This window comes from Tarenaya hassleriana, unplaced genomic scaffold (assembly GCF_000463585.1).
Source record: "Tarenaya hassleriana unplaced genomic scaffold, ASM46358v1 Cleome27, whole genome shotgun sequence".
Taxonomy (NCBI): domain Eukaryota; kingdom Viridiplantae; phylum Streptophyta; class Magnoliopsida; order Brassicales; family Cleomaceae; genus Tarenaya; species Tarenaya hassleriana.
The window spans coordinates 1187129-1200817 of record NW_010965946.1 but is presented as its reverse complement, the minus strand read 5'-3'; the positions used below and the strand labels follow the sequence as shown (position 1 = coordinate 1200817).

At 42.1% G+C, this 13689-nt stretch overlaps 5 protein-coding genes and 1 long non-coding RNA gene across 10 annotated transcripts; 2 read left to right on the top strand and 4 right to left on the bottom strand.

Annotated features, from left to right (window-relative positions):
* Nucleotides 1–312: 312 nt before the first annotated feature.
* LOC104817321 (desiccation protectant protein Lea14 homolog) lies at nt 313–1708 on the bottom strand. The gene is made up of 3 exons (XM_010546471.1): nt 1641–1708; nt 1071–1330; nt 313–705 (listed from the first exon to the last, which is right to left on the bottom strand). The coding sequence occupies exons 2-3, from the start codon at nt 1310–1312 to the stop codon at nt 456–458; spliced, it is 492 nt and encodes a 163-aa protein (XP_010544773.1). The 5' UTR covers nt 1313–1330; nt 1641–1708; the 3' UTR covers nt 313–455.
* An 812-nt stretch (nt 1709–2520) lies between these two features.
* On the bottom strand, nt 2521–4752 carry LOC104817320 (protein DETOXIFICATION 12-like). Of its 2 annotated transcripts, XM_010546470.1 has the most exons (7): nt 4358–4752; nt 3733–4277; nt 3572–3658; nt 3413–3469; nt 3078–3316; nt 2799–3004; nt 2521–2712 (listed from the first exon to the last, which is right to left on the bottom strand). In XM_010546470.1, exons 1-7 carry the CDS (start codon nt 4679–4681, stop codon nt 2641–2643), a joined length of 1530 nt encoding a protein of 509 aa, XP_010544772.1. In that variant the 5' UTR covers nt 4682–4752; the 3' UTR covers nt 2521–2640. The 2 variants fall into 2 exon arrangements, with proteins under 2 accessions (XP_010544772.1, XP_010544770.1); XM_010546468.1 differs by having other exon boundaries at nt 3413–3658.
* A 491-nt stretch (nt 4753–5243) lies between these two features.
* Nucleotides 5244–5725, bottom strand: LOC109116830 (probable WRKY transcription factor 43). Its single transcript, XM_019202942.1, has 2 exons — nt 5544–5725; nt 5244–5433 (listed from the first exon to the last, which is right to left on the bottom strand). The coding sequence occupies exons 1-2, from the start codon at nt 5723–5725 to the stop codon at nt 5244–5246; spliced, it is 372 nt and encodes a 123-aa protein (XP_019058487.1).
* A 413-nt stretch (nt 5726–6138) lies between these two features.
* Nucleotides 6139–7904, bottom strand: LOC104817319. 4 transcript variants are annotated; one of them, XR_002024421.1, is made up of 6 exons: nt 7531–7904; nt 7375–7434; nt 6892–6958; nt 6663–6794; nt 6503–6559; nt 6139–6417 (listed from the first exon to the last, which is right to left on the bottom strand). It is a non-coding gene; the product is annotated as an uncharacterized LOC104817319 (long non-coding RNA). The 4 variants fall into 4 exon arrangements; XR_002024422.1 differs by having other exon boundaries at nt 7652–7904; XR_002024423.1 differs by having other exon boundaries at nt 7684–7904.
* A 396-nt stretch (nt 7905–8300) lies between these two features.
* On the top strand, nt 8301–10746 carry LOC104817317 (3-methyl-2-oxobutanoate hydroxymethyltransferase 1, mitochondrial). Its single transcript, XM_010546467.2, has 5 exons — nt 8301–8779; nt 9164–9370; nt 9469–9615; nt 10045–10098; nt 10392–10746. Exons 1-5 carry the CDS (start codon nt 8372–8374, stop codon nt 10629–10631), a joined length of 1056 nt encoding a protein of 351 aa, XP_010544769.1. The 5' UTR covers nt 8301–8371; the 3' UTR covers nt 10632–10746.
* Nucleotides 10747–11016: 270 nt separating this feature from the next.
* Nucleotides 11017–13590, top strand: LOC104817316 (pentatricopeptide repeat-containing protein At3g61520, mitochondrial-like). The gene has a single exon (XM_010546466.2). The coding sequence runs from the start codon at nt 11042–11044 to the stop codon at nt 13415–13417; it is 2376 nt and encodes a 791-aa protein (XP_010544768.1). The 5' UTR covers nt 11017–11041; the 3' UTR covers nt 13418–13590.
* The last annotated feature ends 99 nt before the right edge of the window (nt 13591–13689 follow it).

Genomic DNA, 13689 nt, shown 5'->3' with positions numbered 1-13689 from the left:
GCGACTTCACTCTCTCTTATTATACGTTCGAGCCCCTTATGATACGATCGTCTCGCTTTGTCAATAGAACAAATCATAATTTTGAAACAATTAAATCACCAAGAATAATCCCAAATTAAAGTATTTATATATACGCTTAAAAAAATACAGATACACATACAAAATACAATAATATATAGTCTATCCCTCATGCAAATCACTGTGATTTAATGCTTTTGCGTATTTCACCAAATTAAATTAAATAATAATGTATACTATAATATATATTTTAACGCAAATAGTTGTGTGTAAAAGTATCTCTAAAACGATAGATCGGTCAAATCCAAAGTAAAAGTTTCAATAAGTCGAGAACACACGACGAGGAGACAGACAAACACAAACAGACATCGATCTTCTGTTCATTGTTTCTTGTCATCATCATCATATTATATTATTTATCATTTAGGGCAAAGAAATCAAAACAAGTCCTTAAGAGTGGGGAGCTTGATCTCGCCCTTGGTGGAGAGAGGGATGGTGATGTTGCCGATGACAGGGAGGTCGATGGTGAGGCCGATGTCGAGCTGGTAGTCAATGTCCCAGTCCGCTCCTATGTCTCGCACCAGGCTGATCGCTATGCTGTGCGGAATCTTCACCGCCACGTCCAGCATTGTCGTGTCTTTGCCCTTCAGCGAGCCCGGGTCCGGTATCGTTCCCGACGCTATTGTCCTGTTCCGTACCCATGTCTCATGCATCAAGGTACGTGACTTATACCACATGTGTATGTATATGTATAGAGTAGTAACCTTCTGTAAAAACATGATCAGTATGCATGACAGTTTTTGGCGTATTTTGTATTTTACTACGAGATATTTATATGACCAGACAGCATTGATTTCATAAACCAAACAATCGAAACCTAATCTGCATGCATAATTTTTTCGATTAATCGCCTAGAGAGAAATCCAATCTTCCTCACAAGATTTTTTTTAATCAAAAACATATTTCCAATGCGTAAAACGCCAGATTTTACAATATATATACATACATATATTATATATATATATATATATAGAGAGAGAGAGAGATGGAACCTGGTGTCGCTCTTGAGGATGTAAGAGATCTCGCAAATGGGGATGGAGTGAGGGTAAGGGTTCTTGACGGAGACGTTAGCGCTGTAATCGACGGAGCTAAGATTCGCCGTCTTGAAGTTAACGTCCGTCACGGACGCCTCCGGCGTCGGAATATTCGCCAGCTTCTCCGCCACGTAACCCTTCGCCTTCTCCAGAAGCTTGGATATCCCCGACGCCTGTTCTTCCTGCTCCTCCGATGCCATTCTCTATCTCTCTCTCTCCTTCAGATCTCAACGCCAATTAGATCAGATCTGAACCATGATTATATACATATATATATATATATACCTATGTATGTATATAGAATAACTTTCCTATTAATTCATGATTACTTTCCTTCTTCTGACCTTTATTACCTACAATTATGCCGTATTCTATGTATGCAAATATTTCTATATCTAAAAAGTATAAAGCATATGTCGGAGACAGAACAGAAACATATCATGGAAAGATTCTCATCCATGAGTGTCATGGTCTGAACGTGCGAAACCCTAACAACGTTGAAGCGTTCACCGAAGAGGAAGAACGTACCGTTGGTGTTATGTTGATTGCACGTTGCAGTCGAAGATAGATTGGGAAAATAAAGAAAGAGACAAGGCCTTTAAAATTTAATATATATAAAAAAAAACAAAGGAAAAGGATTGAGTTTTTTTTTAAACCCATATTTCTTGGCATTCTTGTGGCCTCGCCTCCTCCACGATTTCTTAATGGCTAATTTTGGGAAATAATGTATTTTAATTTATCGATTATTTTTATATTAATTAATGAATATCGGTAAAATATTATCTAATATGATCGATGTACTAGGATCAGTGCGTTACTATAGTATAAAAGATTACATGAAGTGGTTATGAGATATATAGGAAAATATGAATTCCGTTATAGATATTAAAATATTAAAGATATATACAATGATAAAAGGTCAAAGAGTTATTAAAATGTAAAAAAGTCGAATTATTAAAAAGTAACCTTTCTTTTTCTTTTGGAAAAAAACTTCCACCGTGATCATATTAATGGGCTTATTGTGGGCCCATATCATACAAATAAAAAAGGCCCATTAAAGTTAAGCGAAGTCGAAGGCCCATTTGAAACGTGGATTCTGCGCGAGAAAGTTTTGAATTGAAATCCTAGGTTTCCGTTTACGTCCGTCGAACCAGGACGGAGAAGGCTTCTTTCTGGGTGCGATCATAATCGGTTCATCGGTGTTTGTTCTTCGCTGCAGTTTCTATTCACCTCAGCCCGAATTTTCCAGGTAATGATCGTCTTCTTTCAGTCTGTTCATATGGCGCAAAATCTGGTTTTTGTTTCTGCTCAATCTGAAAAATCTGTCGGAGTTTGTGGCCTTGGTATAGAGCGTAGACACAGTACGATCGCGTTTGTAGGATTTCACATCGTACTTCTGTGATCGATCGACACCAAAAGGATCGCTTTATGGATAAGAAATGACGTTTTTTTCAGACTAACCGTGTAGATAAGTATGATTGTCTGAATCAATTTGGTTTTGCTACTTGTTAATCCGTTAAGTCTATCACTAGCAGAGCAGTTGTGTCTCTTCTTCGATTCCTCTGCTGTCCGTTTGCATTCTCTTCTGAGCTTCAATCGCCTGTAGCATCAGTATACATGTAAGAGACAGAATTACCAAACAGAAGAAGAGCCATAGGAAGGGTTCCAAGGGGCGAGGAAGCAGACCTGTTTTTCCCAGTTCGTGCAAGTTACTAAGATCGAGAGCAGAACAGTTTGCATAAAAGTGCCGGCTTGTATTCCGATCCATAGGCCAAGTCCACGTAAGTCTAGCCAGAAAGCTAGAGTTGCAGCTATAGGTATTCCCCATGGATAAAAGGCACCAAGATTGATCCAAGCTCCCAAATTCTGCTTCCCACATCCCCTTGCAATACCTAAAACCGATAAACATCAATGCAAATCGCCCATTTTCGGGTTGGGATCTCGAAGAAATGTCCGTTTCCTCACCCGAGAGCACTGCTTGTATGCTGTCCAGAGAGACGGTCAGGCAAAGCAGAGGAGTGATGGTTGCGACGTAGTCAATGACTTCCTTCTCATTGCTGAAAAAATAGCCGAATGTGTGCCGATTGAAAAAGAGGGTACTGGCCATCACAATTGCCTCAGTGACTGTAATACACATTGCTGCATTGACTGCAAGATTTGCGGTTCGGGGATTTCTCGCTCCTATCTCGTTTGAAACCCGAGTACTGTCAAACAGATAGAATTGAGTCATTTTAGTTTCCTTGATTGGTCGTAAATCATATGTTTCATGTGTGCAGGTAATGGTTGTGTTGAGGCAAAACCTAGCTGCAGCACCAAGGCCTTCGGGTATCGTATAGAGAGTTGTAACAGTTTGAAGGCTGCTCACGACACCAAAAAAAACAACAAGAAGCTCAAATATGAAGTTATGAACATAAGATACAGTCTGTGGGTCCGGTGATAGCTTCAAAAGTAGAAAATACCATGTTGCTAGGACCGAGGTTTCTAGTTGTGGGTTCGGCAACAGCCCTGACAGCAGGATTATCAACTCATATGACCACCATTCTAAGCTGTGATTACCATAATACCATTGTTAGACAGAAGGATGGGTTACAAAAGAAATAGAAGAGATGATAAGATATACCAAATCATTGCAGCAGAAGGGACAGCAAGGCACATAAACTCTCCGGCTCCATGAAATATCTCCACAGATATCTGGCCACGGGTTTCAGAACACGTGGGCGAGAACTTCATGTACGTTACGAGAAAAATGACGTTCAACCAATATGATAAGCTGATCGCCAGTGCTCCGCCGAGATTGCCAAGACCTGATTTGAAAACAAAGACCCAGCAGAGTGGAACATGGATACAGAGAGTGACACAAGAGCTAAGGAGCATAGGAGTTGTCAGAGACTGTGTCTGAAAGTAACGGAAAAGCGGCTGAAGGACAGAGTATGCAATCATTCCGGGAATAAGACAGGCAGCATATCTGCCTGCTTCTTGTGAAATCAATGGGTCTTGGCCGATCCAAACGAGGAGCTTTCCCATGTTGATCCATACCAGAGACAGAGGAAAACATGCTAAGATTAGACACAAGATGGCAGTGTAAGTTTGAAGGCCCAGTTTTCTGTATAGCTTGGCTCCATAAGCTTGGCCGTTGAGCGTTTCCAATGCACTCGCCATCCCAAACTGGTTACCATCAAAGGAAACTCAGAGAATCAACCAAAGTGGTCTGGTAAGAAAAATGATGGAGGAGAAGGATTACGTACAAGAAGACTGAATCCGGTGACTCCACAGAAGGAAGTGGCGAGAGAGGAGCTGGCGAGAGAGAGCTTGCCGAGATGACCCACCATCATCATCGGTATGACCTGCGACAAGAACAGTGAGAGATTCACCGCCACCATTGGAGCTGCTAAGTCACCGAGTGTCTTCACCTCTCGCAAGAAGACGACAGTCCATCCGTGATCTGGGCATAAGCCCTTCTGTCTCCTCGACGGTTCTTCGCTTCTCTCCTCAGGTAACGACAACAACTTCCCCCCCTCGCTTTTTGCGCTTCCCATTTGTTCTGCTCTTTGGTTTTCTCTGATCTTCATAATTATTTAACCTTACTCTTGTTTCTATTAATAAGATAAAGTTTTACCGAACATAACAAGTTGTCAGTTCTTGTCAGGTGTCGTGTTTCAGATCAGAAGAAAAACGAAAAGACCTGCAGATCGATCTCTCTGGAAATGGGATTGGCGAGGTGACATTGACAATTACGGAAGTGCCGTCACTTTTTCATGATTATACCAATTCGAACATATATGATCCATCGATCATTTTGTGCGTACGAGTTAAGAAAGTGAGAGAGGGAGGAGAAGAAAGATGGGATATTAATTAGGGTTTTTTGTGGCTAGTGGGTTTGGGTTGAATATTTTAGGTCCGGTATGAAAAATTGTTTTTGGGCTTGGTCTCAAAATGCAGAACTCGGGCTGAACCGGGTCGACCCGTTTTACATAGCTAACTGAACTTCGTGTGCCTCTGCTTCTAATTCCAAGTGTAAATGATGTACGATGAAGTGGGTCTCCATTTTATTTATTTCAAATAATCTACAGAAAGAGAGTAATAATATATATATATAGAGAGAGAGAGAGGGAGAGAGATGGAATGAGGAGTTTAAGAGGAACTGGAAAGAGAGGAGAGGAAGTGGATTTGGTTGATGAGAGGAGTTAGGGTTTGCATGAGCTTCTCGCATGGATGGTTATGGATTCCTTCGTAGGTTGTCTCCACCATGGCCTTGTCCTCTGTCAACCTCTGCACCTGCTTCTTCACCTCACACGTATTTTGTGTGCATCTATAGTAACTCCTTTTATTTCAAAAAAATACACACTACATCAATATCCATTTCGTGGTCATCAATATTCAAGTTCCATAGCCATGAAAATATATATATATATATATATATATAAATAATACCTTGGGTACAAACTGTTCTTGACAGATTTCTGGCCGTACTTTCTCCACCGGTAGCCGTCGTCGAGGATGTTGTCATCGCTTCTTGTGCGGAATACAAACCTCGGTTTCGTCCTGGCCTTCTTCCCTTTGGTTCTTATACACTTTCTCTCCTCTTCAAATGATTCTCCTTCTTCATTCTCCATCGTCTCTTGAGGTAAGAAGGGTCCTTGTGGATTGGTTACATCAAAAGATGAGATGTTACTGCAAGTATTTTGAACTGAGAAGCTGTTGATCCATGGACCGTAGCTGTCCATGGAGAGGAGAGGAGATGAATCCATGAATGAGAATCTCTTATGAAGGACAACAGATTCTTGGGTTTTTTTTTTTCATGTGTGTATATACTCTTATGAAAGACACAAGATTCTTGTCACGTGTTTGACATGAAGGGGTGAAAGCCAACTACATTCAACTACTTCAGTTCAACTGCCAGTATGTCCAAAAAGACAGACTAAAGGAAAAAAACACCTAGTCTTCAATCTACTACACACCTTCCTGTTGCAGGGTTATCTATATGGGTAACCTTACAATCAAAAGATCAAATTTCCATAAACAGATATGCCTCTGAATGCAACTTTATTAAACATCTAAGGTTATAATCTAAACGTAGTAGCAATGAACCAAACAATCCGATCCTATGAAACTGTAAGAAGGATGAGAAATTGCAATCACATTATTGTCATAGCAATGTGCCTTAGCTGATGACCATCTTGTTGAAGAAATCTTCTTGCTCGGGGAAGTACTCCAAATGCTCATCCTTTGTCACTCACACGAAATCCTCTCACTTGCCTATGCTGAACTTGTTAGCTGCTATCTCTTAGGATTTGAAGAAAAATCGCTGCACACGAGATCGGGAAAGGGAATGAAACATGGAAGCGGGATGATCGGTGAATGGACGAGAGATTCAGGAGAGGAGGTGGTACCTTGAAAGCAGGCAATTCCGGCATATTTTCTGTAGGGTGAATGGCCATGTGACCTCACTGCAAAACGAGACGAAAGAAAGGAGAGCTCATATATAAGAAAAAGATGCAGAGAGGAAGAAGTGATAGAGACGGGATTAAGAACAGAGGCAACAATCATCACGTCTTGCGAAGTGTATCCTCGGACTCGTAGACTTTTTCTGGAAAGTGCCAAACGGGTTTGTCGTTAGGAGCCCCCAATGCCTTACCGAAGACAAGAAGATACAATCTTTGGTCGAGAGCTCTCTGTAACGACCTAGCAACATTCGCAGAGAGGGAATAATGCTCGTAAAATAGAACAAGCTTTAACAGTTTGGAGCTTTTGACAGAAGAAGCGCCCGGAGAATTCTTACTTCTTATCATTTATCTTATCAGCATCTGTAATCCGGGGAGCAGGCTCATAGTCGATGTGATATTCACCTTTAGCCATGTTTCAAGATGCAACACACAGGATCAGCCAAAGAGGCAATGGAGTTTTCACCATATTATATCAAAATTCTCTTTCGGGATCTAATATGCAACAATCCCCCCCCCCCCTTTAGTTCCAACAATATACAGGAGCTTCATGATATTGTAGCATAACCTTCATAATTCCACTTATTAGCATATATAATGGGACAACTTTTGTACTCACAGCCCTTGGACATTAGACTTATACCCTTTCATACTCTAGCTTAGCTTCACAGTCTGAAACCCAAGACTGCATTCGATTTTCAGGCGCAAAGGCCAATCTCAAATGAGTCAACAAAGTGTTATGAAAGAGAAACCATACGGATAAAGGCAGGACTCTCGAAGGGGGAACCATCTGTATTAGATAACAAATGAGAAGCAATTACCTAGACTTGGCTAAGTCCAGAAATTCATCTGGGTATCTACGGCGCTGTCTCCACCTGAATCTGCCACACAGCGGCCAGACCAAGAACACAAGTTAAAAAGCTTTTCAATCCCATAAATTTAAGGCGATCCAGCCCAGAAAGGTTGAAAATTTTTACAGGTTAGAGATCCAGAATCGCAGACTAGAGTAACGTCGTCCCTTACATCGCGAGATCGCAAAAAATGGAAACTAAGTTGAGAAGCACTGACATTCTTTCCTATGATCCATGGCTTACTCACCATCATCACAAAGAGAGAGAAAGAGAGATTACGAGAACTCCTGGAAAGCATGAACAACAGGATCGATTCTGGGAAGAACAACGGGCAATCGCTCGAAACGCACGGAAGCGACGATCTTGTGGGAGCTCGTAGAGAACCCTCGGGTCAACGAGAGAGGCCGAACCATTGCCCGAAAAGATGATTGCATTCTTCAATCTGAACCCTCCGAGGAGGAAGGAACCCTCAACCCCCCGGAGAAAAAGAAAATTCCCAAAAAAAAACCACGAAAATAAAGCTTTATATATATATAAAATCAGGGACAATAGAAAAAACGTGAAATTTTAAAAATTGAGATATAAATATATGAACTCTAAAAGTTAGAAAAAACATCAACTTTGTAAATATTATGTCTGCAATTATCTTACAACGGATTTATGCAATATTTACAAAATGTACGTATTTTGATACAAGTTTACAATTTCGTATATTTATATTGAACTGTTGTATATATTATAATGAGAATATATACATTTTGTACTATATGTTATATATTCATGTCGACCAACCATCAAATCATAATCTTTTGGATTAATAGTTACAAATATTTTGCTAAAAAAGAGAGTAAGTCTGGTTTTTATCCAAAACGGAAAATAAATTGAAAAACCGGTTCAGTTCAATGCGTTTTGCCTTGTACTAGTTGTAGGTGGCGCACCGAACAAAGAGAGCGCCTGTTCATCAACAATGGCTTCATCTCTCTCGAGGAATTGCTCTCGCGTCGCCAGGTCCCTCTCCGTCGCCCTCCGGTGCATGAGCAACGTCCCGGAAAACACCGTCTACGGCGGTCCCAAGCCGCAGAACCCGAACCAGAGAGTCACTCTGACGCACCTCCGGCAGAAGCACCGGAGAGGAGAGCCGATCACTGTCGTCACCGCCTACGATTACCCCTCTGCCGTCCACATCGACAACGCCGGCATTGATGTCTGCCTCGTCGGCGATTCCGCTGCCATGGTCGTTCACGGCCACGATACCACGCTTCCTATCTCCCTCGACGAGATGCTCGTCCACTGCCGCGCCGTCGCTCGCGGCGCCAAGCGGCCTCTGCTCGTAGGAGATCTGCCGTTTGGTACCTATGAGTCCAGCACCAGTCAGGTGATGATGATCGATCAGCAGTCCTTTCATGTTTTCCCCTTTTTGAGTCATGAATTTTACTTCAAGGTTTTGGGGATTCATTGATTCAAATTGCGAATCTATCGCCTGGGTATTCTCAAGTTTGGAGTAGCTGTTGTTCTGTTCAGGTCCATATGCTCGATACTTGGTTTGGGTGATTGGAATTGGGATGAACAAGTCAATGTGACAGCAAAACATTTTGGGTCTTAAGCGTGAAGTAAACTGATTACTGATCAGCTTTGTCTCATTTACTGCGGAATCGCTGATATGTAATGTAGCTAGCAATTTGACGTTATAACTCTTGGATTTAGTGGGCTAAATTTACATCAATGGCTTGAAGATGTTTTGGTTTAAAATGGTGATCAGGCGGTACATACTGCAGTCAGGGTGTTGAAGGAAGGTGGAATGGACGCTATCAAACTTGAAGGAGGCTCACCTTCTAGGATCACTGCTGCAAAAGCCATAGTTGAAGCAGGAATAGCGGTTATGGGCCACGTAGGGCTGACCCCTCAGGCGATTAGCGTTCTCGGTGGATTCAGACCGCAGGGTAAAAACATAGCGAGCGCTGTTAAGGTTTGAGTCTCTGCCTTGAGAGCTATAGCATGGTTGATTGATTTCTGTCTATGTTGAAAAGTTCTGCTGCTGATGAAGTGCTAACTTTCTGGGAACAGGTTGTGGAGACTGCCATGGCTTTGCAAGAAGCCGGGTGTTTTTCGGTTGTTTTGGAATGTGTCCCGCCCCCTGTGGCTGCTGCAGCGACATCTGCTCTTCACATTCCGACCATCGGCATCGGGGCTGGCCCTTTCTGCAGTGGACAGGTCCCTTTGACATTCTCTTTTAAAGTTTCTCAGATTTTGATATCTGTTCATGCCAATCTGTCATCTGTAAGCTTTTTGGTCTTGTGTGTGTTATGTAGATTTAATGCACATATGATGGCTTGAGAATCTCTTTCTCGCTCTTATTCTGAAATATAAATCACATGATAAAACCATGGCATTACCCAAAGTGGGAGATTTATCTTCTAGAACTATAAGTGACATAAATATTCCATGGTAGGGACAGGTTTCTTCTGGAAGTGGTATCCATGACTGAGGGTAAAATCTGTATTTCTTAGATGGATGTATATAACTAGGATTATATCAAGAATGTAAAAAGAAAATCTTTACTCTTTATCCTTGCTTTTTCAATCTATAGTTCCAGATATGTTATCATTATGGTGCTATCATAATTTTTTTTAAATATTGCAGGTGTTAGTCTATCATGATCTTCTGGGAATGATGCAACATCCGCACCATGCTAAGGTCTGATCCCTATCCATTGTTCAACCGGTGAAATGTGGCATTTAACATCTATCCCTCTCGAGTTCGAATCTTAAATTTGAGGAAATGACTTCTTGATCTCTGGATTAGTTTGAACTTCGATCCGGGATACCCAGTTACCAAAAACAAGTCTTCTCCCTTCCTCTTTCATCCGTTGGCTTGATTGCGTTAATGGGCTTTCTAGTTGATGAGTTCATAGCACAATTTTCTTATTGGACATGGTTTCTCTGTCTAGAGAAAAAAACCCATCATGTATGTTCATTGTAATGGTGCAGGTAACGCCAAAGTTCTGCAAGCAGTACGGTCGAGTAGGAGAAGCGATCAATAAAGCACTTGAGGAGTACAAGGAAGAAGTGACCAACAACTCCTTTCCGGGGCCTTCACACAGCCCTTACAAGATCTCATCCGCCGACCTCGTCGGCTTCGTGTCCGAACTGCAGAAGTTGGGTTTGGATAATGCCGCTTCCGCCGCATCCTCCGCCGCCGAGAAGGTGGAACCTTCGTCTGAGCATTAGAGGAGGAAATCTTTTTTTTTTTAAGGCTGCGTCCCCTAATAAAATAATATATGAATTCGGAATTTAATCCTTTTGGGGATTTATTTCTATTAATTTCTAATTGGTTTGAGTTTGATTTTTGGTTAGATTATATCTAGATTCTTTTATTTCTAATCATTTAGTTTTAGTTTAGTTATTGATTCAATTCCGGTTTTTATTATATAAAAACTCACTTTTTCTAAAAAAAAATGTTATTTTTTATTTTCAGTTTATAATAATTCGATTTTTAGACTATTAATATTAGGTTCTAGTGGCAGTGATTATTCGGTTATTATCCTCTTGATCTCTTATATTATATATAATACAAATGTGTGATTAAAGCCCAATTGAAAAGGGGAAGGGCCATTTGTGTTCAATAGAAATGTTGCCGAATGTTTTGTCCACGACCTCACTCACTGCATCTCCCGCGGAGCCCCCAGTTGCTTTCAATCTCGAGGATGAGTATGGCGCTGTCCTCTTCCCGGCGCCGGAGGCTACTTCATATAATCGACGGTCATTGTTTCCTCCGCCGTATCTCCGCCGAGCCTGGACCGCCGCGGTCGGAACAACCGGTAAGCGAAGAATCGGTCACCGCCCAATTTCTGGAGCATCTCCGGCGAATTCCTCAACGCGATTGGTCGTCTTGCGAAACCCTAGATTCTCTTCTCGTTTCTTCTTCCTCTGTTTCTCCTCGAGTGTTCTCTCAAGTTACGTGGCGGCTTCAATCCTACGCCTTGGGTTTCTCCTTCTTCGATTACCTCCATGAGAAATCTCACTCTCTGCAACGCCGTGAAGAATCGCTGTCTTATGCGTTTCAGTCGGTTGTTGAACTCGCGGGTCGCGAGTCTGAATCGTGTGATAAGCTTCTTCAGCTCTACGAAGTTGCTAAGGAGAGGAAAATCCCGCTCAATGTCCAAGCCGCCAAGTTTCTGATCCGGCTCTTTGGGCGTCTAGGAATGATGAAGCAGTCAGTTATCGTGTACGAAGAACTCAATCCCGCCGCAAAGAACACTCATATCCGTAACGTTTTGATCGATGTTCTGCTCAGAGACGGCCTTGTTGATGATGCGTTCAAGGTGCTCGACGAAATGCTTCAAAGAGGATCGGATTTCCCGCCAAACGATATCACGGGTGATATCGTTTTCCATGCGGTTTCAAGGGGTGACCGGAGGGGTAGGCGTATTACCGAGGAGGAGATTGTTGGGTTGGTTTCAAGATTTGGCGTTCATGGAGTCTTCCCTTCGTCCATTTGGCTGACTCGGTTCATCAATAGTCTGTGTAAAAACAACCGGACCGACATAGCCTGGGATATGCTGATGGAGCTGATGAATCAAGGAGCTCGTCTTGGAGCACCTCCCTTCAATGCCCTTTTGACGCGTTTAGGGAGGAACATGGAAATCGAAAGAGTGAATGCTGTCTCAGAAAAGATGGACGAGATGGATATTCGTCCTGATGTGGTGACTTTCGGGATTCTCATCAACACTCTCTGCAAATGTAGGAGAGTTGATGAAGCTTTAGAAGTTTTTGAACAGATGCGTGGAATGGAAACAAATGATGGGGATGTGATCAAAGCTGATGTGATCAATTTCAATACTCTCATCGACGGGCTCTGCAAGTTGGGCCGGTTGAAAGAAGCAGAGGAGTTGCTGATGAAGATGAAAACAGAAGAAGGCTGTCCAGCCAACACCATTACTTACAATTGCTTGATCGATGGATACTGTAGAGCTGGACAGCTTGAGACCGCTAAAACAGTAGTTTCTCGGATGAAGGATGAACGAATTCGGCCGAATGTTGTGACCCTTAACATCATTGTCGGGGGAATGTGCAAGCACCATGGAGTGGGCATGGCGGTTCAATTCTTCATGGATATGCAAAGGGAAGGTCTGAAAGGGAATGCTGTTACTTATACCACACTGATTCACGCTTATTGCAACGTCAATAACATCGAAAAGGCTATGCATTGGTTCCACCAAATGTCTGAATCCGGGTGTCCTCCTGATGCAAAAGTTTATTATACGTTGATCTCTGGCTTGTGCCAAGCCAGACGGGATCGGGATGCCATTTCGGTGGTGGAGAAATTGAAAGAAGCCGGCTTTTCTCTCGACGTATTGGCATACAACATGCTTGTCGGATTATTTTGCAGTAAGAATAAACCGGAGAAAGTCTATGAGATGTTAGCCGATATGGAGGGATCGGGACTGAAACCCGATTCTGTCACTTACAACACCCTCATTTCCTTTTTCAGCAAACACCAAGACTTTGAAAGCATTGAAAGAATGATGGAGAAAATGAGACAAGCCGGATTAGTCCCTACTGTTGTGACTTACGGGGCGATAATTGAAGCATACTGCTCAAACGGGGACACGGATGAAGCGATCAAGCTGTTCAAAGACATGGGTTTGCGGTCCAAGGTGATGCCAAACGCGGTGATATACAACATTCTCATAAACGCGTATTGTAAGAAGGGTAGCATCGATCGGGCACTCTGTCTGAAAGATGAGATGAGAGCAAAAAGGGTCAGACCGAACGTGGAAACGTACAATGCGCTGTTCAAGGGTCTCGGGGAAAAAAACCGAGTGGAGAAAGTGTTCGAACTGATGGATGAGATGGTCGAGAATTCGTGTGAACCTGATTACATCACCTGCGAGGTGTTAATGGAGTTGCTCTCTGCCGATGGCCACATTGAGAAGCTGAAGAAGTTCTTGCAGGGTTCCAAAGTCTTTACCCCAGATGATAGAGCTGCTCCTTTGGATGCCTTCAAATGCTAATTTCTTTCCCTTTATATATATATACACATACATATATATATGTGTATGTATGTATGTGTCTACTTTAGATTCATATTGGTTCTGAGAGAGGCTATTTTGCAATAGTGCTGATTTATTATATGGTATTCTTCTCTCAAGTTTCATGGGTTGAATGAAGTTTTGAGTTTTGCAAGAAGCTGGTGGGTTATTCGAAAATTTTATGGTATAGAACTATGTTCCTCACGTTGTAATATATATATATATCTATATATATATATATATATCTCCTTTTA

Bases quoted from the DNA above. Each gene is read 5' to 3' on its own strand.
- LOC104817320 (XM_010546468.1), bottom strand. From the start codon at position 4,681: ATGAAGATCAGAGAAAACCAAAGAGCAGAACAAATGGGAAGCGCAAAA. The intron at 3,659-3,732 runs GTATATCTTATC...TGGTAATCACAG, and splicing joins CCTTCTGCTGCAATGATTTG to CTTAGAATGGTGGTCATATG. The intron at 3,317-3,412 runs GTTTTGCCTCAA...TCTGTTTGACAG, and splicing joins GGCCTTGGTGCTGCAGCTAG to TACTCGGGTTTCAAACGAGA.
- LOC104817317 (XM_010546467.2), top strand. From the start codon at position 8,372: ATGGCTTCATCTCTCTCGAGGAATTGCTCTCGCGTCGCCAGGTCCCTC. The intron at 8,780-9,163 runs GTGATGATGATC...AATGGTGATCAG, and splicing joins ATGAGTCCAGCACCAGTCAG to GCGGTACATACTGCAGTCAG. The intron at 9,371-9,468 runs GTTTGAGTCTCT...TTCTGGGAACAG, and splicing joins ACATAGCGAGCGCTGTTAAG to GTTGTGGAGACTGCCATGGC.
- LOC104817316 (XM_010546466.2), top strand. From the start codon at position 11,042: ATGTTTTGTCCACGACCTCACTCACTGCATCTCCCGCGGAGCCCCCAG.
- LOC104817321 (XM_010546471.1), bottom strand. From the start codon at position 1,312: ATGGCATCGGAGGAGCAGGAAGAACAGGCGTCGGGGATATCCAAGCTT. The intron at 706-1,070 runs GTTCCATCTCTC...GGTACGGAACAG, and splicing joins ATCCTCAAGAGCGACACCAG to GACAATAGCGTCGGGAACGA.
- LOC109116830 (XM_019202942.1), bottom strand. From the start codon at position 5,725: ATGGAGAATGAAGAAGGAGAATCATTTGAAGAGGAGAGAAAGTGTATA. The intron at 5,434-5,543 runs GTATTATTTATA...TTGAAATAAAAG, and splicing joins AAGAACAGTTTGTACCCAAG to GAGTTACTATAGATGCACAC.